Genomic DNA, 25,423 nt, shown 5'->3' on the forward strand with positions numbered 1-25,423 from the left:
TTATTTTATATTATATTTGGAGGGCTGCCAGATTATAAATTAATAACAAGTAAATTTGTATTTCTTGGTTTTGGCTACCTTGAACAAACATTTTTGGATACGTAACTATTCTATTTTATAATTTTTTAAGGTATTGATTTATTTAAGGAGTGCAAATTGGGATACCCGGATTGCAGCAGGACAAGCTGTTGAGGCTATAGTGAAAAATGTGCCTGAGTGGAATCCAGTACCAAGAACAAAACAAGGTGCTTTTAAGTGGAAAAAGTAGCTTGAAGTAAAAACCTAATTGCAGAATTAACTATAATAGTGTAGTTTATATTTGAATAACTTTTATTTTAATTTAGTTTAGTTTTAGTGCTTTCAGGTGAGATTTTTGTCAGAAAATGATATTGAATAAGGTGATTTTTACCACTGAACATAAAATAAATGAATAAACAATGTTTTTATACATTATTAAAATTACTAATACTATAGTATGCTCAAGGAATGAAAATTCTGAAAAAAGAAATTAAGTGAATACAGTGCTAATATGTGAAACAATCCATTTTCTTATTGATGGGAGAATAGTATAGTGAGGTTATTTTCTAAATTTAAGCATAATTAAGTTACATGTGGATAATTGAAAGGGCAAATCTTTAATTTTTTATGTGCTCCTTAGAGCATTCTGTAGTGGTAAAAAAAAATTGTGTTTGTCTTCTGATTATAATGACATTTAAAAACAAATTATGCTTTTGAAAAGTTGAAAAGGTATACATTTTAAGTGAAAATGTATTTTTTATTTTTATTTCAATTAGAATTCTTTTTTGATTCCCAGAACAAGGCAAGACTGATGTTAAAGGACAAAATTACTAATTTAGTTTAACGTTTTTATTAGCTTTATTTTCATTTCTGAAATCAAGCCACATTTTATAAAACAGAATAAGTGTTCCCTAAGTAAAAATTTAAAATGTTGCAATTATATCCATTTTCATGTCACCAGAATAACATCACTTTTAGCATACATCTTAGCTTGTCTAAAATTTTTGCTTTTATTTTCTGGACCTATTATTTTGAATTATTGTGTTGATTTGTCTTCTCTTGTCTAGTGAAATGTATAAGCAGGAGACATTATAACTTGTAGAAAAGAACCTTCTCTTTGCTAGCTCATTATTCCTTATTATACATATACTGCAAGTTATGATGTGCAATTTCCTTTGATTCTACACTTTGTCTATATGTTCATTAATATTTTAAACCTATCTAGAAACTACTTCGGAAAGTTCAATGGAAGATTCATCTACTACAGATCGATTGAATTTTGACAGATTTGACATATGTAGACTGTTACAACATGGAGCATCACTTTTGGGGTCTGCTGGTGCAGAATTTGAAGTCCAAGATGAAAAATCAGGTATGTAATAGTAATAAAGCCTGAACTTTGTGTTTTCATACTGATATGTCACATGGTATATATTTTCATTGTAATCTAACATGTCAGGAAATGTAAATTGAAGTTTGTAGGTAGATAAGGATGATATTGGTGGGAAAGGTAGCCATCAGTCTGTTTTTAAAAGCTACAGTAGAATTATGTTTCTTCCTCTTAAGTGAATGTGTACCATGTATCATTAGTTGATACATATTAATATTTCAGGAGTAATTTTACTATGTAATATAGAAATTAGATGTATTACTCAGAAGCTTCAGGATATAGATTTAAAAATCAGTTTTAGCACAGTATATAGTAATGTTTTCCCAGCTGTGGAAATTTGAGAGATCATTTGATTGTTTTATTTATTTATTGACAGTGCTCGGGATCAAACCCAGGGCCTTCTGCGTGCTAGGCATGCAGTCTACTATCAAGAAGCACTCCCAGCCCCATGGTTGTTTTATCTTCCATCTTGTGTTTCTAATATGGTTGGATCTTCTCATGCTGGCATCTAAAGCAAAAACTAAAAATTAAAATTTGGGTAGATAATTGTCCCATTATCATTAAACTTACAGAATCTTCTGGATATAAAATAAATGTTTTGGCCATTCAAGATTGTGGCCTTGAGTGGAAAAACCTTGATGTTTTTAATGGATTTCTGTAAGTAAATAAGTTGCCCTTTGACTAAAAACCAAAACTGAATAGGGCTTTTTGTTTCTTGCTAATTAATTATCATTCAGAGCATTTTAGTTTTGTTAATCTCTAAACGAACTTCAATTTGTTCCACTTAAAAATCGCCAGAAGCCATTTTCTCTTATTATGGTTTTTATTTAAAATATCTAGTTTATTTTTGGAGAGTATTAACAGGATAATTTTCTTAAGTTTCAAGAAAAGCATAGTTTTTTAGATAAGGGACATAGAACTCTTTTAAAAAAAATTTTGAAACCATTATTTGTAAACAGTAAGTTTCTAAGCTTATTAGAATATCATAGATGTTATAAGAGATCCTTGATTCTTTTTCCACATATAAAAGACAGTATCTTCTTTGCCACTTTTTAAAAATGTGTGTTTGGGTCTTATCCTGTAGATTTATGATTTCTTAGATCTATGGAGAGCAATGCAAAATTGTATTTAAAAGAACAGCTCTTTAGGGCTGTAGCTCAGCGATAAAGCACTTGCCTAGCACATGTGAGGCACTGGGTTTGATCCTCAGCACCACATAAATAAATAAAATAAAGGTATTGTGTCCATCTACAACTAAAACAATATATTGAACAACAAAAAATAAACAAAAATAAAGAACAGCTCTTTAAGTGACTCTGATATACAACCAGATTCAAAACCCCATTTTTTTTGAGAACTCAGTGTTAGTATGATAAGTCACACTTGCTTGAACAGTGCTCATTGAAAACCTGAAGTTAGGGTTTTTTGTTTTTTTTTTTTACTTTAAATGACCTGTTTTTGTTTTCTCATATATGAGTGTCTATACGTGATTAGTATAGCTATTTGTCTAAGTTTGCTTTGCAGTTAAGTTGTGTTGATAATTTCCCTGTAGGACTTTCCTTGGAATGGGAGGACAAGTTTGGGGGTCAGTGTTTTGAGACTTGTGATCCAACAGTATTTACCTTTGGATGCCTAGTTTTTTTCCTTTCTGAGTAGAGCAACCTTGCTTTTCTTTTTTTCTTTTAAATTATTTGGCACTGAGGGTTGAATCAAGGGGTGCTTTGCAACTACATCTCCAGCCCTTTTTATTTTTTATTCAGTGTCTCTCTAATTTGCCCAGGCTGGCCTCCAAATTGTAGTCCTCCTTCCTTTCTTGCTGCAGTCTGGCTGGGCACAATTCACAAGCCGCTTGTCAAGCAGAAACTGATTGGCTGGGTTGCGTGGGCGGAGCCCAAAAAGTCCCCCAATGAGCAGCTCCGTGGTCTGAAAGGGCGGGGAAACAGCCCAATGAGCATCACCGCAGAGGAGCCAATCAGTTGGCAGCTAGAAGTTTGCTGGGGCCGCTGTGAGCCAATCATCTGCTGGCAGCTGGAAGTTTGCTGGTAGCTGGAAGTTTGCTGGGGCCCCTTCGGCTGTGGCTCTCAACACTTACCCTCTCAAGTTGCTGGGATTATAGGCATGTGCCACCTCACCAGGCTTGAGTAGAGCAATCTTTTAAAATTTTTTTCAAATAGCTTTACTGAAATATAATTCACATTTCATGCAATTTACCCATTTCAGCAAAGTATAGTTATTTTAATTAGGAAGTAGAACTCTTAAAAGGCTTTATTTTTGGAACAGTTATTGCTGTAAGTAAGTAAACTTACTGTTTAGCAATAAGTATAGTTTAGTGGGTTTTATCATATTCACAGACATGCAGTGTCACTAGAGTCAGTTAAATCTAATTAATTAATTAATTGGTACTGGTGCTTGAACCCAGGAGTGCTTAACTACCAAGTTACATCTTCAGCCCCCTTTTTTAAATTTTTTTACTTTTGAGACGGTCTCACTAAGTTGCTGAGGGTATCCCTGAGTTGCTGAGGCTGACCTGGAACTTGGAATTCTCCCTTCTCAACCTCTCAAGTCTCTGGGATTATAGGCATGCACCACCATAGCTGGCATCACAGTCAATTTTAGAACATTTTAATTGCCTCACAAAGAAACCCATATTTTTTAACTATTACTCTTTTATCCTCCTACTTTCTTTCTCCTTTTTGCTCTAAGAAACCATTTGTCTATGTTTTGACTATAGATTTCCTATTCTGGACCTTACTTGTAAATGAAATATGATATGTGATCTTTGGTGATTGGCTTCTTTTACTTAGCAGAATGTTATCCATGTTGTAACGTATGTCAGTAGTAATTCAGTAGTAATTCTTATTACTGTTATGAAATGTATTAGGTTTCTTAAAAAAATTGTGGTAAAGTATGCATAACATAAAATTTATCATCTTAACTGTTTTGAAGTATACAGTTCAATAGTGTTAAGTACATATGTTGTGCAGCCAGTTTTCAGAAGTCTAAATATTGCAAGACTGAAACAATATACCCATTAAATAGAAACTTCCCACTTCCCCTTGCCCCAGCTCTTGGTGACCACGATTCTACTTTGTATGAATGGCTTATTTCACTTAACAGCAAGTCCTCTAGATTTATTCACATTGTAGTGTTAGAGTTTCTGTCCTTTAAAGGCTCAGTAATATTTCATGTGTGTATAAATCACATATTATTTACCCTTTCATCCATCATTGCCACACTTTGGCCATAGTAAATAATGCAGTTGTGAACACATATCAGTTTGAGTAGTTTCTGCTTTCAGTACTTTTGGTTGTATACCTAGGAGCGAATTTCCAAGCAGATAATATAATTCTGTTTGTAATCTTTTGATAAACTACTATAAGTTTTCCATAGCAATTGCATCACTTTATATTCTTACCAACAGTGCATAAGGATTCCAATTTCTCCACATCCTTGTCAGAACTTTTTTTTTTGCAGTGTTGAGGATGGAACCCAGAGCCTCATGCATGGTAGACAAAGTACTCTACCATGGGTCTACTCCCCAGCCTTTATTTATTTATTTATTTGTTTGTTGTCAGTGGACATTTATTTTATTTATATGTGGTGCTGAGAATTGAACCCAGTGCCTCATACATGCTAGGCCAGTGCTCTACCCCTGAGCTACAACCCCAGTCCCCTTGCCTTTAGTTTCTGTTTCTGTTTTTATTTTTGATACTGGGGATTGAACTTCAGGTCTCACCCAAGCTAGGTAAACATTCTACCATTGAGCTATATCCCAAGTCTCTGGTTTAGTTTTGAGATGGTCTTGCTGAGTTGCCAAGACTCCCTTGAACTTGTTATCCTCCTGCCCTGGTCTTCCAAGTAGCTGGGGTTACAAGCATGTGCCACCAAGTGCAGTCTAGGACAACTTCTTTTTTTAAAATAGTTTTATTGGTATGTTTTGCACATCATATGACTGATCCTTTTCAAGGATTCAATTCTACTTTGTAGTTTCTGTTTCTCTACCAAGGTATCCTTTCATTCATTGTGATAGTATCTTCCTTAAATTGTGACAATATCTTCCTTAAATTGAGCACTGTTGTATTAGCTGCTTTAAAAAAAGTTTTTTTTTAAAGATGCTTTTATTTTAGCACTGTAGTCATCACTTAGCAAGTGGTATTTTTTTTTTTTTTTTTAAAGAGAGAGAGAATTCCCCAATATTTATTTTCTAGTTTTTGGCGGACACAACATCCTTGTTTGTATGTGGTGCTGAGGATCAAACCTGGGCCGCACACATGCCAGGCGAGCGCGATACCCGCTTGAGCCACATCCCCAGCCCCTGCTTTAAAATTTTATAATTCCAACATCTGTTTGTATTGAAGTTGGTCTCCATTGTCTTTTTTTGAGAATAAGTTATGTTTTCTTGTTTCTTTGTACATTGTTGAATTTTGAATGTTATGCCATGCAAGCTGGATTCTGTTTTATTCCTTTGAAGATTGTTATTGTTTTTGCTTGCTTGTTTGCTTTAGCAGGCATTTAATTTAACAGAACTCGGAATTTCAAGTTCAGTCTCCTTTATGGTAGACGGTAGCTCAAATCTCAGTTTTGGCTTTTAGATTTTGGCTTTAGTTTCATTGTTTGGAATCTGCTCTGAGTCAGCCAGAGACTTGGTCTGAATTTACCCAGAATTTGGACAGCCTTCTCTTTGGCTCTGCCTTTTTTGACTTTTTCTTCCTAGTAACTGTTGTGGTCCCTAACTCTCTTTTTCTTTCTAGTTCTTCAAGCCAGAAAGACTTGCAGATTTTACAGTTTTTAGTTTGTGGTAATTGAGGATTGAACCCAGGGCCTTGGGTGTAGTAGGCAAGTGCTCTACCCCTGAGCTATGTCCCCAATCTATCTTTCTTTCTTTCTTCCTTCCTTTCCTTTCTTTTTTAAAAATGGGATCTTATTTTGCCCAGGCTGATCTCAAAAGTTACAATTATCCTTGACCTCTTAAGTAACTGGAATTATTTTTGTACATACCCAATGATGGGGGTTTTAATCCAAGTTTTAGCTGTCCCACATTGCATGGACTGGATCTGTCTTCAGTCTAAAAGCTACAGAAAGGAGAATCCCATCCAGTGCCATTCCCTTCTTCTAGCTGTTGTCAACTCTCATAAGTAAATGCCTACTTTTATTCCATTTTTAGTCCCTTCAGATAATTTTTTTGGGGGGTGGGGAGACAGTACTGGGGATTGAACTCGGGGGCACTCGACCACTGAGCCACATCCCCAACCCTATTTTTTGTATTTTATTTGGAGACAGGGTCTCACTGAGTTGTTTAGTGCCTCGCTTTTGCTGAGTCTGGCTTTGAACTCGTGATTCTCCTGCCCCAGCCTCCCGAGCCGCTGGGATTACAAGCATGTGCCGCTGTGCCTGGCCCTTCAGGTAGTTGTTAAAATAACATTTTGACCAGGGTTGCTATCTGCAGAGGGTTATTCTAAGAGGAACTTAACTCAGACATTACAAGAAGCAGGTCATTATTGTTTTTAAAACTAAAAACATTTCAACAATGTAGAGAGACCTCTTTTGTAGTTTCATTGTTTTAAGGCTCAGTTTTTATTTTTGAAGTAATATCTTTTTGTGTATTCTGCTCTTGTCCACTGAAGGATCAAGGGTTTACTTGAAACATTCAAAACCTATTTTTTTTTCCTTATCTTTGTTATTTGGAATACATCATTTGAAAACATATAAAGGCCACATTTGGAATAAATATTTATTTGTTGATCTTTTCTGCTAAATAAAATCTAGATTTTAGCGGGGTACATGATGCACACCTGTTATCCCAGCTACTTGGAAGGTTGAAACAGGAGGATCATAAGTTTGAGGCCAGCCTTGGCAACTTTGCTAGTGAGACCCTGTTTCAAAAAAGAACTGGGGACATAGCCTAGTGGTAGACTTTGGGTTAGTCCCCAATACTGGTGATCTGCTATTAAAATTCAGATTTTGTTTTGTAGTCTAGTTAGAGCTTTCTAGCTATAAAATAAGATTGTTTTATTTCCATAAGAATAAATCTTATTATTTCATATATACTAGATAATGGATAATGTGACAATGAAACTATCTCAGGGAAAACTCTTAAAATGTTTTGTTAGAATACTATTTTTCAGTCATGATTAGGCAATGGATTTATGGGATGTTGATATTATTGTGTGATTCTTTTGGTAAAAGGGGTATAATGGTTTGTTTTAATGGAGTCTGATAGGCATATAGAAGACATTTTCGTAACTGATTTGGAGGAAATGTATTTCTTTTCTGTTTAAAGGTGAAGTAGATCCTAAAGAGAGGATAGCACGTCAGCGAAAACTATTACAGAAGAAACTTGGCCTTAATATGGGAGAAGCAATTGGAATGAGTACTGAAGAACTCTTCAATGATGAAGATTTGGATTATACACCAACTTCAGCAGCCCTTGTAAACAAACAACCTGTAGGTAAAACATGTGGTTGTTTATTTGCAAATAACACAGAGGGTTTGCTTCATTTCACTTATGCATTTGTAATTCTATTTAAATGCTGTGCTTAATTTTATTATTGTTGTTTAGTGCCACTATACTGTTTTCATAAACAAAATTTATATTTTTATTTATTCTTTTTGTGTGTGTGTGTGATATGGGGGATTAAACCCAGGCTTCAAACATGCTAATAAGCAGGCACTTCACCTATATCACTATATCCCTGCCCCTTTTTAAAAATTGTATTTGAGCTGGGCACAATGGTGCATACCTGTAATCCCAGTGGCTCCAGAGGCTGAGGCAGCCTCAGCAAAAGCACAGCACTAAGCAACTCAGTGAGACCCTGTCTTTAAATAAGATACCAAAAAAAAAAAAAAAAATTAGGACTGGGGATGTGGCTTAGTGGTCAAGTGCCCCTGAGTTCAATCTCCCCTATCCCTCCACCCTCCCCAATTATATTTGAGATATAGGGTCTCTCTCAGTTGTCTAGGCTGCCCTGGAAATTGCAATATTCCTTCTTCAGCCTCTCAAGTAATTGGGATTACAGACATGTGTCACCACTCTCAGCATATAAACTAAATTTCTGCAGACAGATTGTATGGAGAAAGAAACTTAGCCTATCTCCTAAACATTGGACTGTTAAATAAAAGCTGTGGTGACCCTTTTAGGAGCCACTGGTGTTGAAAGATCCTAGTTGCTGCATTTGTTCTTTCCGTTCCTTTTTTTGTGTGTGTGTGTGTGTGTGTGTGTGTGTATGAAAGAAAAAGTAATTTGGAGGAAGAGTGAGAAAGAAGAAAAGCTATTAAAACTATTATAGACAGATTTGATGATAGACATCTTCAGAGCTGTGATTTATGAGGGAAAATGTCCAAAAAACACTTTCAAACAATAACAACAAAAAAAGGTTGTACAGTATGAAGTAAAACATTTTTTGCCCATGTTCATGGACATACATGTCCCTATGCCTCATCAACAACCCTTTTTTTAAGTTTCTTGTGCATCCTTCCTGCAATTTTCTGTACACATGCAAGTATGTATGTATCCATTTAAGCCCTGTTTACCTTTTCTCACTTCATACAATTTAATATATCAGTGTATACAGATTGATCACATTCTTTTAGATAACTTCCTTTTGTTTTATTTTGTGGCTGGACAAAATAAAAGGCAAATAGAATCAGCACTTTTTTCCCTCTTTTCACTTTTTTTCCTCCTTTTTCATTGGTCTTTCAGTTCCCAATGGATGCACTAGAGTATATTTTGACATATTATACATACATGGAGTATCACTTCCCATTCTTGATGATAATATTTCTTTTGTGGACATTCTTTATTCTCATAACTTTTAATTGGTAATGTGGTTATTTTGAAGTCTCACCTCTTCAAAGCCCTTTTTATGGGTTAGCATTCATTTGTGCCATGTGTGGCATAAAAAGTTAAAAGGTGTATCTGTTGGGAATTGGAAGAATAAGGAAGGAGGAGGAAGAAAATGAAATTATGGATCCAGCTATACAATAGAATAGCATAGCATAGCATAGGGCTGTCAAAGAATGTGATTGATCTGTATATACTGAAATTTATAGTATAATCCTCTGTAAATTAGTCCTCTACTGAGGCTAAGACTATAAGTACTTATTTTAACCTCTGAAGTTCAAACTCAGCATTCTTTTACTCTTTTAGATGCTCCAGGCAGCAGAGTTGATTGACTCAGAATTCCGAGCAGGAATGAGCAATAGACAAAAGAATAAAGCTAAAAGAATGGCCAAGCTTTTTGCAAAACAGAGATCCAGGGATGCAGTGGAAACTAATGAGAAGAGGTAGTAATCTTTCTGTTTTTTCACTTAAAACAATAATGTTGTGTAGTTTAAATCTATGTCTGCTTGATTTGTAAAAAACATTTTGCCGTTTTTTGTTTAATTGGGGAGTACTGTTTGGATTGTTTTTCTTAGTTGTCAGAGAGTATTTACTGTTACTGGGGACTAAGACCACTTCCCAAGAAAAGTCCTTCCGAATAGATTTTTTTTTTGTTTGTTTCTAATTATCAGCTCCAAATGATGGTTAAAGATTACAAAGGGGAAAGAGTATTCCAGGTGGAGGGAATAAATGTAAATGCCTTGATCTTGGAATATACAAGAATCAGAAGGGAAGTTTGGCTGGGAATAAGTGAATGAAAGGGAGATTAGTAGAGAAGGATTTCAGAGAGGTGGTCAAAAGATCATAAGTTAAGAATACTGCCAAGTAAAGTGAGAAGTATTGTCAAGGTATTGTATCATCTCTTCCCTAGGCTGGGCTTATGCTAAATTGTGGTAATGATCCAGGATTGCTTACTCAGTCTTGTAGAAAAGAACTCTATAGGTAAAGCCATTCTTTTCAGTTTCTTTTTTTCTTTTTTTTTTTAAGAGAGATAATTTTTTAATGTTTATTTTTTAGTTTTCGGCAGACACAACATCTTGTATGTGGTGCTGAGGATTGAACCCGGGCTGCACGCATGCCAGGCGAGCACGCTACCGCTTGAGCCACATCCCCAGCCCATCAGTTTCTTAATGAGTTAATCAAAGTGTTATCTGTGTGTGGCTTGGACCAGTGGTTCTCAAAGGGTAGTTCAAAATGGCTTCCTCCAGATGTTCTCTGAGGTTCTTAATGTCCAGTTTTTTTGGCCCTTATTTTTATCTGAACAGAGTCTTTGATTGGTGTTCAAGAAATTTTTGAGTAAATGATGAATTAATAAACATTGAAACTCTTATAAAATTAGAACTTTATAGGCAAATAGTAGTTGTTGCAAATAGCAGTACTTTGTTGTTTTTCTGTTCATATAAAGATAAAAGGTGTTTATAGTAGTTGTTTAAAAGCTAAGCACCAATGAGCATCCCTTGGTAGAAATTTATACTTCGGGGCTGGGGATATGGCTCAAGCGGTAATGTGCTCGCCTGGCATGCATGGAGCGCTGGGTTCGATCCTCAGCACCACATAAAAATAAAATAAAGATGTTGTGTCCACCGAAAACTAAAAAATAAATATTAAAAAAATTCTCTCTCTCTCTCTCTCTCTCTCTCTCAAAGAAATTTATACGTGGGATTAAGTTTTGTTTTATTAAGGGTTTAAATTTTATTGAAATTAACTACTTTTTAAAGTGAATAACTCATTAGATCATAAACAAATTGATCTAAATGTTCCAGAATATTCCAAAATGCAAAAAATTAAAATCAGAAGCACTTCTTATCTCAAGCATTTTGGATAAAGGATAATTAGGTTACTCTTAGTAACCTAATAAACGTTCCTACTAGTTTTTATTCAAATACTTTACCCAAAGATTTGAGTGTTGGAAAGATAGACTTATTTTTCAGAGTTTACAAATCATTCATCCCACTAAAGTTGTTAAATACTTTCTATCTGCCGGGTACTGTTGTAGGCCCAGAGTATTCAGTAGTGAATATAATAGATTAGAATTTCTGCCATTGGAGCTTAAAGGGAAAGAAGGATGTATAATGAGATATGTTGTGTTATATATGTTTGTCACTTTAATGATAAGGGTTAAATGTGGAGAAAAGGATAAAATGAGGAAGAAATGTGGATACAGAATTTGAAATTTTAGATTGGATGGCCTAGAAGGGCTTCACAGAAGTGACTTCTGAGTAAGATAAGAAAGAAGTAAGAGTGGCTCTGACTATCTAGAAAAAGACATTCCAAATAGAGGAAATTATAAAAGCAAATATCTAACAATGGAGACACACCTAATAAATTTAAGAATGTAAAGTGACCAACCAATGTAGCTAGATTGGGGAAAATTAAGGGAAGAATAATAGAGGTTGAGGTTAGGGAGGCTCAGATTTCTTGCATGAACCCGTATTATTCAGCATATTCGTTTTCTCCAGAATACTGAAGCCCAAAGAAGATAGTGTTATGCTAGGCCAGATTACATTGTTGTAATTTAAAAAGGAGTGGAGCTGGTTCTACGGGGAAGAAAGAGTGATCATTAGATTTGGCATTCAATTTGAAAGGAAGCATTCATTGACCCATAGAGTGGTGGGATTTATTTTGCTCAAAAAATATTAAGTAGTTACTTTCAGTTATGTAATACATGAGATTTTTAATAAATCATATAAGCAGAATATGCTAGAGCATTTATTCAAGTGATGGATTTTCTTACATTCATTGTGGTTCACATTATCCTTTGCCTACTTTTTGAAATGATGTCTTTTATTTTTTAGCAATGATAGCACTGATGGGGAGCCAGAAGAAAAGAGACGGAAAATAGCAAATGTTGTTGTTAATCAGACTGCAAATGATTCCAAAGTCTTGATTGACAACATTCCAGACAGCTCTTCCTTAATTGAAGAGGTACTACTGAAATAGCCTAAAGTGTCTGTTAAAATTGTTTATAATTTTTGAAGCTAATGTCCAGTTGAGAGTACTGAATAATTTATCAGTTGAGAAATTTTATTGGTAAACATTTTGCATCTTTATTACTAAAAAATAATTATTTTAAAAAAATTTAGAGCTTGATCACTGCCACTTAAACCTACAAATGAATACTTTTATTGAATTACTAAATGTTAGCATAAAACAGATCTTTTAAACTAGTAGTAACTTTCTTTCTTATTCAGACAAATGAATGGCCTTTGGAAAGCTTTTGTGAAGAACTTTGCAATGACCTTTTTAATCCCTCCTGGGAGGTAAGATATCTTCATTACAGTTTCTCTGGGCTAGTATTTTTTGTGCTGATGAAGGAAACAGTGTCTTGACCCAGTATACTTTGTCAAGGGTCTCTAGTCTTCTCTAGAGACTAGGACATCAGGGCACATCATATCATTGACCTTGAAGTAGAAAAATTGGCTTTTCTCCTTTTATATCCTTTTAGTCATGCTTTAAAGTGAATTGTTTATTTCTTTTCATTCTGTTGACTATAATCTAAAAGTATGCATTTTTCTCCCAGGCATTGTTTCCTTTTCTTTGAATGGATAGTTTTGATTAATCAAGAACAGTACTTTCAGAGGTTGGGGATATAGCTCAGTAAGCCTGTGCTTAGCATGCACAAGACCCTGATTTTAATCCTCTACACGCACACAAAAAAAAAAACAAGGAGTGGTTTCAAAACCAGTTTTTCACCCTCAAAAATATTCTTCAAAGAAAATCTTGAACAGGTTTCAGTATGTAAGAAAGATGATAGTGAAACATTTGATTGAATTGGTAGTCTTAACCTAGTCTGTCCCCCTTTGGCCCTAGGGTAACTAAAAAATAATTTTTTTTTTTTTTTTTTTTTTTGCTTTGGGCTTGGGAATGTAACTCAGTAGTAGAGCACTTGCATACTATGCATTATCCCAGCACAGCAAAGGGAAAAAAAAAATGCTTTGAAAGGTTTTAGCAGCATTTCTGTTCTTTTATGTACTTCTGTTTATTCAAGTCTTGGCTCAAATGAGGATTTGAGTATGGTGTCAGTAGCTTGTTTTTTGTTTTTTTTTCCCTTCCAGATGACACTGGGGAAAGTATCTTTACCTTCACTAAGAAAGGCGATTTATCCCAGGGCAACAGTAAAGCATTAGTCATGAGACATTTTGTTTGAATTTTCATTTTTTGGCACTTAACACTGATTATCTTGGAGCTTTTACCACTGAGCCACATCCCCAGTCCTTTTTATTTTATTATTTTTTAAAAATTTCAAGACAGTATCTTGCTAAGTTGCCAAGGGTCCCTTGGAGTTGTTAAGGCTGGACTTGAACTTATTATTCTCCTATATCACAGCCTCCTCAGTCACTGGAATTACAGGCATGTGCCATTGTGCCCAGCGTCCCCCACCGTTTTTAGTTGTAGATGGACACAATGTCTTTATTTTTATTTATTTATTTATTTTTGGTGTAGTGCTGAGGATTAAACCCAGTGCCTCACACATGCGAGGCAAGTGCTCTACCACTGACCTACAACCCCAGCCCTCCCTTTTTCTTAATTGAAGGAAAGATTGGTTTCTTTAAACATTTCATCTCTGACATTTGCTTCTTGGTTCTTTTTAGGTTCGACACGGTGCAGGCACTGGACTAAGGGAAATTCTTAAAGCTCATGGAAAAAGTGGTGGTAAAATGGGAGATAGCACTTTAGAAGAGGTAAGTGTATTAAAGCTCTGAATATTGCCAAGCTTTTTAGTAATTGGTTTGTTTTTACCATAGAGGGAAGTAACAAAAGTATGCATCATTGCATCATGAAATAGGAGTGAGGGGTAAATAATAGGGAGAATTATGAGTGGTAGAGTGCTTACCTAGCATGTGTGAAGCACTGGGTTTGAATCTCAGTGCCTCATATAAATAAATAAATAAATAAATAAATAAATAAATAAATAAATAAATAAAATGAAGATCCATTGATAAACAAAATTTAAAAAAAAATGAAGAGGCAAAAAGGAAAGATAGGAAGTTTGTTTATAAACAGGAAAAATGAGTTTGGGGAAGGACATGTTTGGAAACATTGAGTGGGAAAACATGTAGAAGCAAGAGTATTTGAGCAAGACATAATGAAGTGGAAGAGTAAGGTGAATAAGAGGTTAGTGGAAAGGTTGGAGAGCAGCATGATTGTTATAGCAAGAGACACTGGTATTAGAATAGTAGATATGTAACAAGTTTATTTGATACCTGAGCAACCTTAAGTCATTAGTTTCTCTTTGAAGTACAAGTAAGAGAATCCATCAATTTAAGACTTTTTATATACTATGTAGGAGTCAAATTAAATCAGCAAAGAGGATATACTTAATTTTTAAAGGTAGTAATTAAAATGGTTCTACTTTTTGGTTATTGCTCATTCGGCTAAAATAGTCTGTCCTAGGGGCTGGGCATGTGGCTCAAGCGGTAACGCGCTCTCCTGGTGTGTGCGGGGCACTGGGTTCGATCCTCAGCACCACATGAAAATAAAATAAAGATGTTGTGTCCACCGAAAACGGAAAAATAAATATTAAAAAAAAATAAAATAGTCTGTCTTAGTATTTTATTTTTATTTTGGATCTAAGTTATTCCTAAAGACCTATTTACAAAGTGTGATCTTTGTTATTAAAAACTGATTATGTTTTGATAGATGATTCAGCAGCATCAAGAATGGTTGGAAGATTTAGTTATTAGACTCCTTTGTGTTTTTGCATTGGATAGATTTGGAGACTTTGTTTCTGATGAAGTAAGTGTCATCAAAATGAAGCTTTTGCCCAATCAAATTTTAAATTATAGAAAATAAGTTTGTATATTTTTGCAAATATAACTTCTCTTTCTTTCTCATCTATAGGTTGTAGCACCAGTTCGGGAAACTTGTGCTCAGACATTAGGTGTGGTTTTGAAACACATGAATGAAACAGGAGTTCATAAGACTGTGGATGTGCTGCTAAAATTACTTACACAAGAACAATGGGAAGTTAGGCATGGTGGTCTACTGGGAATAAAATATGCTTTGGCAGTTCGTCAGGTAAATCCTTCATGGTTTGAAGCATGCTGTGGGTGGGGGGTGTTCCTCTTAGTTTATTTTCATTAACCACACAGAATGGCTCCTTAATGTTTTGGACCAGCTTTTCCTCTCTTGTCTTGTTCATGATGTAAAAGAATTGAAAACTCCCTTCCTGTCCTTAAATACAAGCTCACAGCTTTTTGAAGTTTTCTAAGGTTTTTTTGTTTTGTTTTAAATGACTGCCAACAACATGACATTTCCTTGTGATTTTTGCTCGTTAACTCAAGGGCTCTCTGTACCTTATTTTCTTCTTTACTTCCTTCCTTATTTTTCCTGGCTCTAGTACTTTTTCCACACCCATCACCCTCACAAACAAAAACTGCTTTTCTATGTTGTGATCTGTAGCCCATGTAGAGAACAGCAGTGCTTCTCACAAATGGAAACGCCTTACTAGTTTTAGAAAAGCTCTCCCTATTTCATAGCAAGATCAATTCTCCGGGAGACCCCTAGTGTATGATCAAAGAAGTAGTTTCTGGGTGCCCGTCCTACTGGGGAAAATGAGAAGAGATTAGATGGGAATAGTGAGAAGCAGCAAGGGATGCCTTTTCTTTTCCTCTTATACCTGCTTTGGTGTCCCTGACATTGAATAAGAAATGGAGCTAAGGTTCTACCCTGTGTATGTGTGTGTCCATGTTCACACTGAAAATCTGTAATCTTGGGCTGGGGATGTGGCTCAAGCAGTAGCGCGCTCGCCTTGCATGCGTGCGGCCCGGGTTCGATCCTCAGCACCACATACAAACAAAGATGTTGTGTCCGCCAAAAACTAAAAAAAATAAATTAATTTTCTCTCTCTCTCTCTCTCTTTAAAAAAAAATCTGTAATCTTATTTAGGAAACATCTTCAGATATTGAAGACACATCAGTAATAAAGTACTTAATAGTCTTTCTCACATGGATTGTTTATGTTGGCTTCTACTGATGTTATTTTTCTTTTCTGTTTGTGTGATTTTTAAAAATATATAAATGTTGGACTTTATGCTATCACATGGCAAATTTAATAGAAATGTATAAGCACAACAGTTGTACTGTAGAAAACTAATCTGTTTTGATGTACTATTTTACAGGATGTAATTAATACTTTATTGCCTAAAGTTTTAACTAGAATAATTGAAGGACTCCAGGATCTTGATGATGATGTCAGAGCGGTTGCTGCAGCATCATTAGTGCCTGTAGTTGAAAGCCTAGTCTATCTTCAGACACAAAAAGTAATTTAAACTTTTTAGTATTTTTTGTTTGTTGTTGTTGTTTTCTGTAGAGCATATTTACATTTGGAATATGGATTTTTTTCCTCCTTTATTCTCAATTTTCTTGTGACAGATATCCTCTGGTGCATGTAATGTTGAATATATATGTTGTCCCTGGGAAGAATGAATTGTGCCTGTTTACTCTCTTCCTATACATAATATACAGAGACATTCCTTGAGAGGAAAGAATTTCTTCTTTATTTTACTCCTTCTTTGTTTGTTTTTATGTTAGTTTTTGAAATAATTTTTAATCTGGTTTCATTTTTTTATATATATGACAGCATTATGCATTATAATTTTTATTACACATATAGAGCACAATTTTTCATATCTCTGGTTGTATACAAAATATATTCACACTAATTCGTGTCTTTATACATGTATTTTGGATAATAATGATCATCAAATTTCACCATCATTTATAATCCCATGCCCCCTTTCTTCCCCTCCAATCCCTCTGCCCTATCTAGAGTTCATCTATTTCTCCCATGCTCCCTCTCCCTGTCCCACTATGAATCAGTCTCCTTATATCAAAGAAAATATTCGACATTTGGTTTTTTTGGGATTGGCTAACTTCACTTAGCATTATCTTCTCTAACTCCATCCATTTACCTGCAAATGCCATGATTTTATTCTCTTTTATTGCTGAGTAATATTTCATTGTGTATATATGCCACATTTTTTAATCCATTCATCTATTGAAGGGCATCTAGGTTGGTTCCTCATTTTTTTTAAGTGATTGTTTTAAGTTATATGTGATATTCCATTTTATCAAATCCAGAACACAATAGTTAAATGTGTAACTAGAATTGTATTTTGAGCTCAGAAATTAAATTTGTCTTTTCATGATGGCTAGTACCATTTTAAATGTAGCAAGATTGCTTTATATAAAGGGGCATGTCTTGTATTTCTGTACAGTATCTTCAGAGTTTAGTTTTTTATATAAAATACAGTGTTGGCTATTTTATTTTCTGAATTTTCTGCCCAGTGTGAATATGGTTAGGAAGGGAAATGCCAAAGTAGAGTTTAATGGCACTAAAAAGAGGGATAGAGATATGTTAATAGCAAATAATATGTCCCTCTTAATTTTGTTTAAAACTGCCACTATCAAAGTTAATTGGGATTGGCAGGGCTTGTGAAATTTTTGTGTAAAGTTGATAACTTTTCTTGAAAACTGATCTTATAGGTACCATTCATTATAAATACATTATGGGATGCTCTTCTGGAATTAGATGATCTCACAGCTTCAACAAATAGTATTATGACTCTTCTTTCATCTTTGTTAACTTATCCTCAGGTCCAACAATGCAGGTAATTATTTTTGATTATTATTCTTCACATACCCTTTTCAGATGATTAATCTTAAGAGTAATAAAATTTAAGTTGAGGATGGCAAAGATCACAGGCAGCCCCTTTCTCCTTATTGTAGCCACAACACATTTGGGGTAAGAAGTTATTTTCAGGGATGGGCATAGCTTAGTAATAGAGTGTGTTTGGCATGCACAAGGTTCTGAATTCAGTCTTCGATGCTTCTCTCCTACCCCCAATTTCCTTATCCTAGAGTTATTTTAGTTATGTAAGTCTATAAAATAGTTCACTTTAAAAACATAATCATTACATATTGTTACCAGCTTTGGTCCCATAATGTAGACATTATTTAATGATATTAAGTTTATAGGATTATACTTGACCATCAGTTTTCTATTTTCAAAAACTTTCTCTCTGTGAACTTTTTTTTTTTTTTTTTTTAATATTTATTTAGTTGTAGATGAACACACAGTATCTTTATTTATTTTTATGTGGTGCTGGGGAATGAACCCAGTGGCTCACACATGTGAGGCAAGTACTTTAGCACTGAGCTACAGCCTCAGCCCCTGAACTTTTTCTTTGTAATGTTAATTTCCTCAATTCTTATTCTTGATTTCAGTAATTTCTTATCAGAAAGTGAATACATAATACTGTTATGCTCAAAGGCAGAGATTAGGTGAAGCCAAAAACATACATCAGAAATTTAAAGTTAATGGCTTTGATATCCTGATATTTAATGTAAAGCTCAGTTAATTAGTGTGTTCCCTATCTTTTAAGACTGGCTCCTAAATATTATTGACTCCTTCTATGCAAGTTTTAAAAATTCACAGTTGAGAATGTTAATTACTTTTCTTAACTTCGTGAGGGTGGTCAATGAAAGTTTGTAAAATTGTGACTTAAGAATGTTCTGGCTTATAAGTATTTCCAGTGGAAATTAGATGTATAAAGAAACATGTAGAAAAGCTCTCAAATAATATGACTTTCTTTTATTTTAACACTAAATTTAGACTAGTAGGACAGCACATAAGTAGGAATAACTAAATAAGTGTTTGTAAAAACAGTAGAAGAGAGAAATTGAAGTGGTGGTACATGTATGGGGTTTCCTACTTTTTGTATGTTTTAATTACTAATGAAAATTACAGGAATTAAGTGAGTTTATCCATATGAAAACTCTCCCTAAATTGCAAAATGCAGAGATTTTAAATTGCTCTAAATCAAGAGTTGGTTAAGTTTTTCACAGTGAAGGCACAGATAGTAAATATTTTTGGTTTGTGAGTCAAACAGTGTCTGTCACAATTACTCCATTCTGCAGTTACAGCATGAAAACAGCCATATAAAACCCATAAAGGAATGAACTTGCCTGTGTTCCAATAAAACTTAAAAAAAAAAAAAAAAAGGCTGGAGTGGATCTGACATTTATTTGCGCCTTATAGGATGGTGTCAGAAAAACTAGATAATGTAAGAAAATGAAATGATGTTTTGAAAATTCTGGGAAATTGATGTGAAATAATGTAGTTTTCTATGCTTTTATTTGTTTATTTCAAAATTGCATTATTAGAAATTTTGCTTCATCTGTGTGTTATTTGGCAGATACTTTGCAGCTTATGTAAGAAGGGATGCAGCATGTTTTTTGGTGCATGAACAATTACACTATTAACAAGACATTGTTATAATGCTTTATGTATTTTAAGTGTCTTATGTCTTTGTGTGCATGTGTTCAAATTAGAATTTTATAAATGAACTTAGTACATGTGTAAATGAACTTAAGTGCAAGAAGTAATGTTCATACAAACTTGCAAATAATAAAAATAATATTAAAAGAGGAGTTCTGAGAGGAAACATTAGAGATGAATAGATAAGAAATTAACCTTGGCATGTTCTTTTTTTGTTCATGCCTTTTTCTACAGAGGTGTATATTTCAAATGCTACTTATGAATCATTTCCTAATTCTAGGAAACTTTTACAACTGACTCATGAATGTGGCAAGAATCTTATGGCTCAAGTTAGCATAGACTTGACTTCTCTTTTCCCATTTAAAATCTAATCTGTGAGAAGAAAAAAAAAAGGTTTTCTAACTTAGTAATGCTAAACCAGGATAACAAATTTCAGAGCTACCATCATACTATCTCTTGCTCCTTAGATACATGGCAGAGATGGCCTTAAAGGGGGGTTAAACTTAAGTGCATCTCCCATTGGGGTTAGCCATGGGGCTGGAATAAGGATTGGCAAACCTGATTGTGTAGCTAGAATATGTGTCCCATTTTCCTGAGTAAACATAGTTATAAATATAGTTATTTTGGAAAGTTCTAACTTCATAAAGGTTATTCATGGCATTAGGGCCAAAGAAAAACCTTCTTTCTGGCTGCATTTCCTCTGACTCTTGGTGCTGTGATAACAGTTTTGAATGAGGATGTTAAGGGGCTGGGGATGTGGCTCAAGTGGTAGTGCGCTCGCCTGAATGAGGATGTTAAGTGAATGTTCATATGCAAGTAAGATAGAATCATCTTTTATTCATCAAAAAGACACTTGATATCAATATCACGATCCGCATGAGAATGATATATAGGTACTGTATGGAGTTTCAACTGAGAATGAGTAAGATTAATTTGTGTCTTCTTTATTAGTATTCAGCAGTCACTTACAGTTTTAGTTCCACGTGTCTGGCCTTTTTTGCATCACACTATATCATCAGTTCGAAGAGCAGCATTGGAAACTCTGTTTACGTTATTATCAACACAGGACCAGGTAAGAACTAATAACTGTATATAGCAGTCTTGAAATTTATATAAATTAATTTCATAAAATAAACCTGATCATTAGCTTTCCCTTGCTACATATTCAATGATCAGAATGTTGGGCCTGTATAGAAGAATACAATCACCATGAGGGCAGAAATATTTAAATATTTAGTTCTAATTGTATTCTTAGCACTTGGAGTAGTGCTTAACACATACAAGGTCCTCAATATTTGCTGAATGATTGACTAGCCCCTTCCTATAGGAAACCTGTTATTCAGTCTTTGCTTGCCTTGTATGGTTGATAACTGGTGATTGGCAGAACTTATCCCATGTTAGAAAGACTACATTGGAAACTTTGAAATATAGTTCTTAAAGACTGACCACTGAATTCCCATATTATTGCTTTCTCTTAAAGTTTACTCTTAAGAGTATGATATTTCCAAGGATAATATACTTGAGGAGTCGCATATTGAAATACCTACATGGATCCTTTAGGTAATATCAGTGGGTGAATGTAGTCTGTGGTGAGCTGATGAGTCCTGCCCTGTTTAAAAGGCTTCACACTCCAATTGTTAAAATAACCCCATATAGGTAAAACAAAATATCTGAGGGGAAATATCAGTAAGGAATCTATTGTTAATAGCGTGCTATATTGTACATAGTACTATAGTTTGGGCCAGTCATCTTTAAAAAAGCAGTGGTTAACTTTTTTAGGTAATAGATTATTGCATGAATAAAATGTCTCTCTTGTGTCCATTAACCATGTGTTTCCATGTGAATTAGGAATATTCTATGTAGATTTGTTTTAACCTTCAGCATGATATTGTGAACTGTGAATAAACATTTGTAAGTTGAGTTTTGCCTTATTTTGATTTTGTCTAATCAGAATCTTCTCTGTAGAAAAACTATCAGGTGTTTTATAATTCTCTGTTGATCAGGCATGGGTTGATATGACAACTGGCATGGATTGTTCTTAATTTTCATTTCATTTTTGCTGTAGTTTTATGATTTTTTTTTTTTTTGCCTAAGTATTTCTGATGTAAGCAGTCTTAAATTTACTTTAGAAAAACCTCTCAAAGCTGTCAAATCTATTCCTTCTACTTGATCTTTTTTTTTTTTTAAACATACAGATTTGATTTTTAAGAGTAATTTAGATTTACAGAAAAACTAAGGGAAAAGTAGAGTTCCCATATACCCTTACATCCCTTCTACTATCCTCACAATTTCTCCATTGTTAGTATCTTGTATTAGTGTGGTACATTTATTAAAATTGATTAGCCAATATTATTACATTATTAGCAAAAGTCATTTTACATTAGGGTTCACTCTTTGTGTTGTAGATTCTCTTTTTTTTTGACAAATATACAATAATAACATATATCCAGTTTTACAGTATCATCAGAGTATTTAAGCTGCACTAAAAATCCCCTGTACTTCTTGTTCATCCTACCTTTTCACTCCCTTAATTCCTTGCAACCACTAAATCATCTTAATGTCTTAGTTTTGCCTTTCCCAGAATATTATACAGTTGAAATCATATAGTGTGCAGTCTTTTTCATATTGACTTCTTTAACTTAGCAATATGAAATTATTGTTTCTGCTGTCTTTATGACTTGGTAGCTCATTTGTCACTGAATAATATCCCATCATATGGACATATTACAGTTTATTTATCTATTTACCTACTTTAGAACATCTTGGTTACCTCAAGTTTTTGGCAATTAGGAATAAAGCTACTACAAATGTCATTATGCAGATTTTTTTATAAGTTTTCAACTCCTGTAAGTTTCAAGGAGCATAATTGCTATATAATATAGTAACCATATATTTAATTTTATAAGAAATCACCAAATTATCTTCCAAAGTGACTGTGATTTTGCATTTTACTAGCCATGGTTTAGAGTCCCTGTTACTTCATACCCTGGCTAGCAGTTGTTTATTTTGGATCTTAACCATCCTTGTAGTTATGTAGTAGTATTTCATTGTTTTAGCAGTTTACTAATGACAGATGATATCGTACACCTTTATATGCTTATCTACCATCTGTCTGTCTTCTTTGGTGAGGTGTCCAGATCTTACCCATTTTTTAATTTTTTTTTAGTATTTTAGTTGTAGTTGAACACAATACCTTTATTTTTATTTATTTATTTTTATGTAGTGCTGAGGATTGAACCTAGGGGTTCACAGGTACTAAGAGATCATTCTACCACTAAGCCACAACCTCAGCCCCTCTTTTTTAAAATTGGGTTGCTTGTTTTATTCTTGTTGAATTTCAAGATTTCTTTTTAGCAGGGTGTGGTGTTGCACACCTGCAATCCCACCTACTTAGGAGACTGAGGCAGGAGGCCTGCTAGTTCAAGGCCAACTTGAGCAACTTAGTGAGACCCTGTCTTCAAAAAAAAAAAAAAAATGGATAGAGAGGTAGCTCAATGGTAGAGCACTTACCTAACATGCACAAGGCCCTTGGGTTCTATCTCCAATACTGTCAACAAAACAAACTTTTTGAGGGCTGGTTGTAGCTTAGTAGTATGAGACCTGGGTTCAACTCCAGCACCATAAGTGAATTAAAAAAAAAAAAAAAAAACAAACCTTTTTGATACCATCATTAATGAAATTTCCCATTGTGTCTTGCTTTTACCTTCAGAGTATCTTTTTTTTTTTTCTTTCTAGATATACATGACTGTAGGGTGTATTTTGACATGTTATACATACATAGAATAACTATTATTTGTTCAGAGTATCTTTTTACTGGGTAATGCTGTCATTGAAACTTAATACTGCTGATTATAGATCATTTTGTACTTTGTCACTGCCCTGAGTCTTCCTCAGAGTACCCTTACCACTGAAGACTGTAGCTATGGTTAATTATTCATCCTCAGTACATTCTGCTTTTGACCTTCATAAATTTCCTTTTATATCCTTTACTACTTTTGTTTGTTTGTTTTTTTTTTGTTGTTATGTTTTTTCAAATAGTAGTATAAAGCGAACCCTTAAAAAAAAATCTTTTACAACTACAACCATTATTACTTTTGCGGGGGGGGGGTTAAGTAGAGAAAAGAACAAGGAATTAAATCATTCATGTTTCATCATCCACAATTGGCATTTGTTTTAGTTTTTATCTTATTGATTTACATTATTTAAGAAAATTTAAAAATAAGTTGTAATCCTGTTTAAATATCACTTGTTTTTTAATTTACCTACTTCTTTCCTTTTACATGTTTATAGAAAATATTATCATTCTTACTCCAGTGCTTAGTTTCAATACAGTCATAGTTTTTCTGGAGGGAGAGCATTAAGTCTTTGAACAAAAATTTGGGGGAGCATAGCTTCAATTATTTGCAAAGTTGTTAGTAGTTTATCGTTGACTCTATTTTAGAATTAAATTCCTATCTTTCTTGGTCTTTAGATATCTGGCTTTTATCAATTTTAAATCTACTTTTAATCTGTTTCCATATTTATATTCAGGAGTCAATAAAATATTCCAATTCTATCTTTGTATCACAATTGTAATTATGTTATGTTCACTTGATCAGAATATCTTTGCACATGTCTGATCACTCTGCTTTTGCAACTCCCTATCCTCACCCTCACCTTACTAAATGTCAGTTCTCCTTCTGCCTCTGAGTATCCCTTCATGGAATAAGTCAAAATCTTTAGTGCCACAAATCTATTCCAACTTTAGTAACTCATTGTGATTTTTCTGTATTTAAAATATTATTTTGATAAAAGCATTAATGTGCAGTGAAAACTTAATTTTTATTTTTAATCTTGTGATCATAGCACATGTGCTAAAGATCAAAATAAACCATGTTTGAGGCAGTTACTGTATTCTTCACAAATTATCTGATACTTACTTATTGATTGATTCAATTTTATGATCTCTTACCTGCAGTTCTGAAATCCAAAACTTCTTGCAAATTGAGTTAGTTTATAAAACTATTCATTTGATTGCAAACTATACTGAATAGAGGCTCTCTACTCTTTTTTCCTTCTTAATGGGCCTATTCCTAAATTTTGCTTCAGAAATAATATGTTTCATTTAAGTACAGCCTCAGACTTATTGGGTGTTTACATTATGTACAATACATACAATATCATTATTCTAAAATTTGAAAAGTTCTGAAAAAAAATGTTTTTAACAGTGATTGAACCCAGGGGCACTTAACTACTGAGCCACATCCCCAGCCCCTTTTTTAATTTTTTTATTTTTAGATGGGGTCTTGCTAAGTTGCTGAGGGCCTCACTGAGTTGCTGAGGCTGGCTTTGAACTTTCGATCTTCCTGCCTCAGCCTCCTGAGCTGCTGATATTACAAGTGTGTGTCACTGTACCTGGCAAATTCTGAATTTCAAAACACATCTGGCACTAGGCAATTTGGATGAGAGATGTTAACCCTCTAATGTTAAAATTTATGCTTGATTTAACTTGCTTTCCATTTTCTGAGCTGCTTGCCGTTTATCTCATCCTACTATTGCTGAGTAGTTGACATTCTTATATAGAAACAATCATAAATTAAAGATTATTAAATTATTAAAATTAAATTAAACTAGAGCATTTTGTTACCACTTCAATGGTATAATGAAAAGATCCTTTAACTAAACCGAAGGATCTGTGTTCTAACTTTGACTCTACCATCTGTTGACTTCTTGACCTCAGTCAAGATTATTTAACTCTTTTTGGTTAAATCCCTATGCAGCCTTCCTCAGAATTGTATGGATTAAGTGAGATAACATATATGAAAGTGCTTTGAAAATTTTGTTAATACTATACAAATATAAATAATTAGTAGTTC

General features: G+C 34.0%; 1 protein-coding gene across 3 annotated transcripts in view; it reads left to right on the top strand.

Annotated features, from left to right (window-relative positions):
• Btaf1 (B-TFIID TATA-box binding protein associated factor 1) overlaps window positions 1-25,423 on the top strand; it is an 89,653-nt gene that overhangs the window by 21,762 nt on the left and 42,468 nt on the right. For 2 of the 3 annotated variants that reach the window (XM_046450015.2, XM_046450016.2), the window contains exons 3-14: window positions 131-245; window positions 1,244-1,390; window positions 7,689-7,852; window positions 9,555-9,691; window positions 12,083-12,212; window positions 12,479-12,547; window positions 13,880-13,969; window positions 14,928-15,023; window positions 15,129-15,305; window positions 16,408-16,548; window positions 17,774-17,898; window positions 20,520-20,640. In XM_046450015.2, coding sequence (XP_046305971.1) covers window positions 131-245; window positions 1,244-1,390; window positions 7,689-7,852; window positions 9,555-9,691; window positions 12,083-12,212; window positions 12,479-12,547; window positions 13,880-13,969; window positions 14,928-15,023; window positions 15,129-15,305; window positions 16,408-16,548; window positions 17,774-17,898; window positions 20,520-20,640 — 1,512 coding nt within the window. Of the gene's footprint in view, window positions 1-130; window positions 246-1,243; window positions 1,391-7,688; window positions 7,857-9,554; window positions 9,692-12,082; window positions 12,213-12,478; window positions 12,548-13,879; window positions 13,970-14,927; window positions 15,024-15,128; window positions 15,306-16,407; window positions 16,549-17,773; window positions 17,899-20,519; window positions 20,641-25,423 lie in introns of those variants that run through there. The other variant, XM_058581080.1, reaches the window with a different exon arrangement.

This window comes from Marmota monax, unplaced genomic scaffold (assembly GCF_021218885.2).
Source record: "Marmota monax isolate L192 unplaced genomic scaffold, Marmota_monax_Labrador192_F-V1.1 WCK01_AAM20220418_F8-fsc00004, whole genome shotgun sequence".
Classification (NCBI taxonomy): Eukaryota; Metazoa; Chordata; class Mammalia; order Rodentia; family Sciuridae; genus Marmota; species Marmota monax.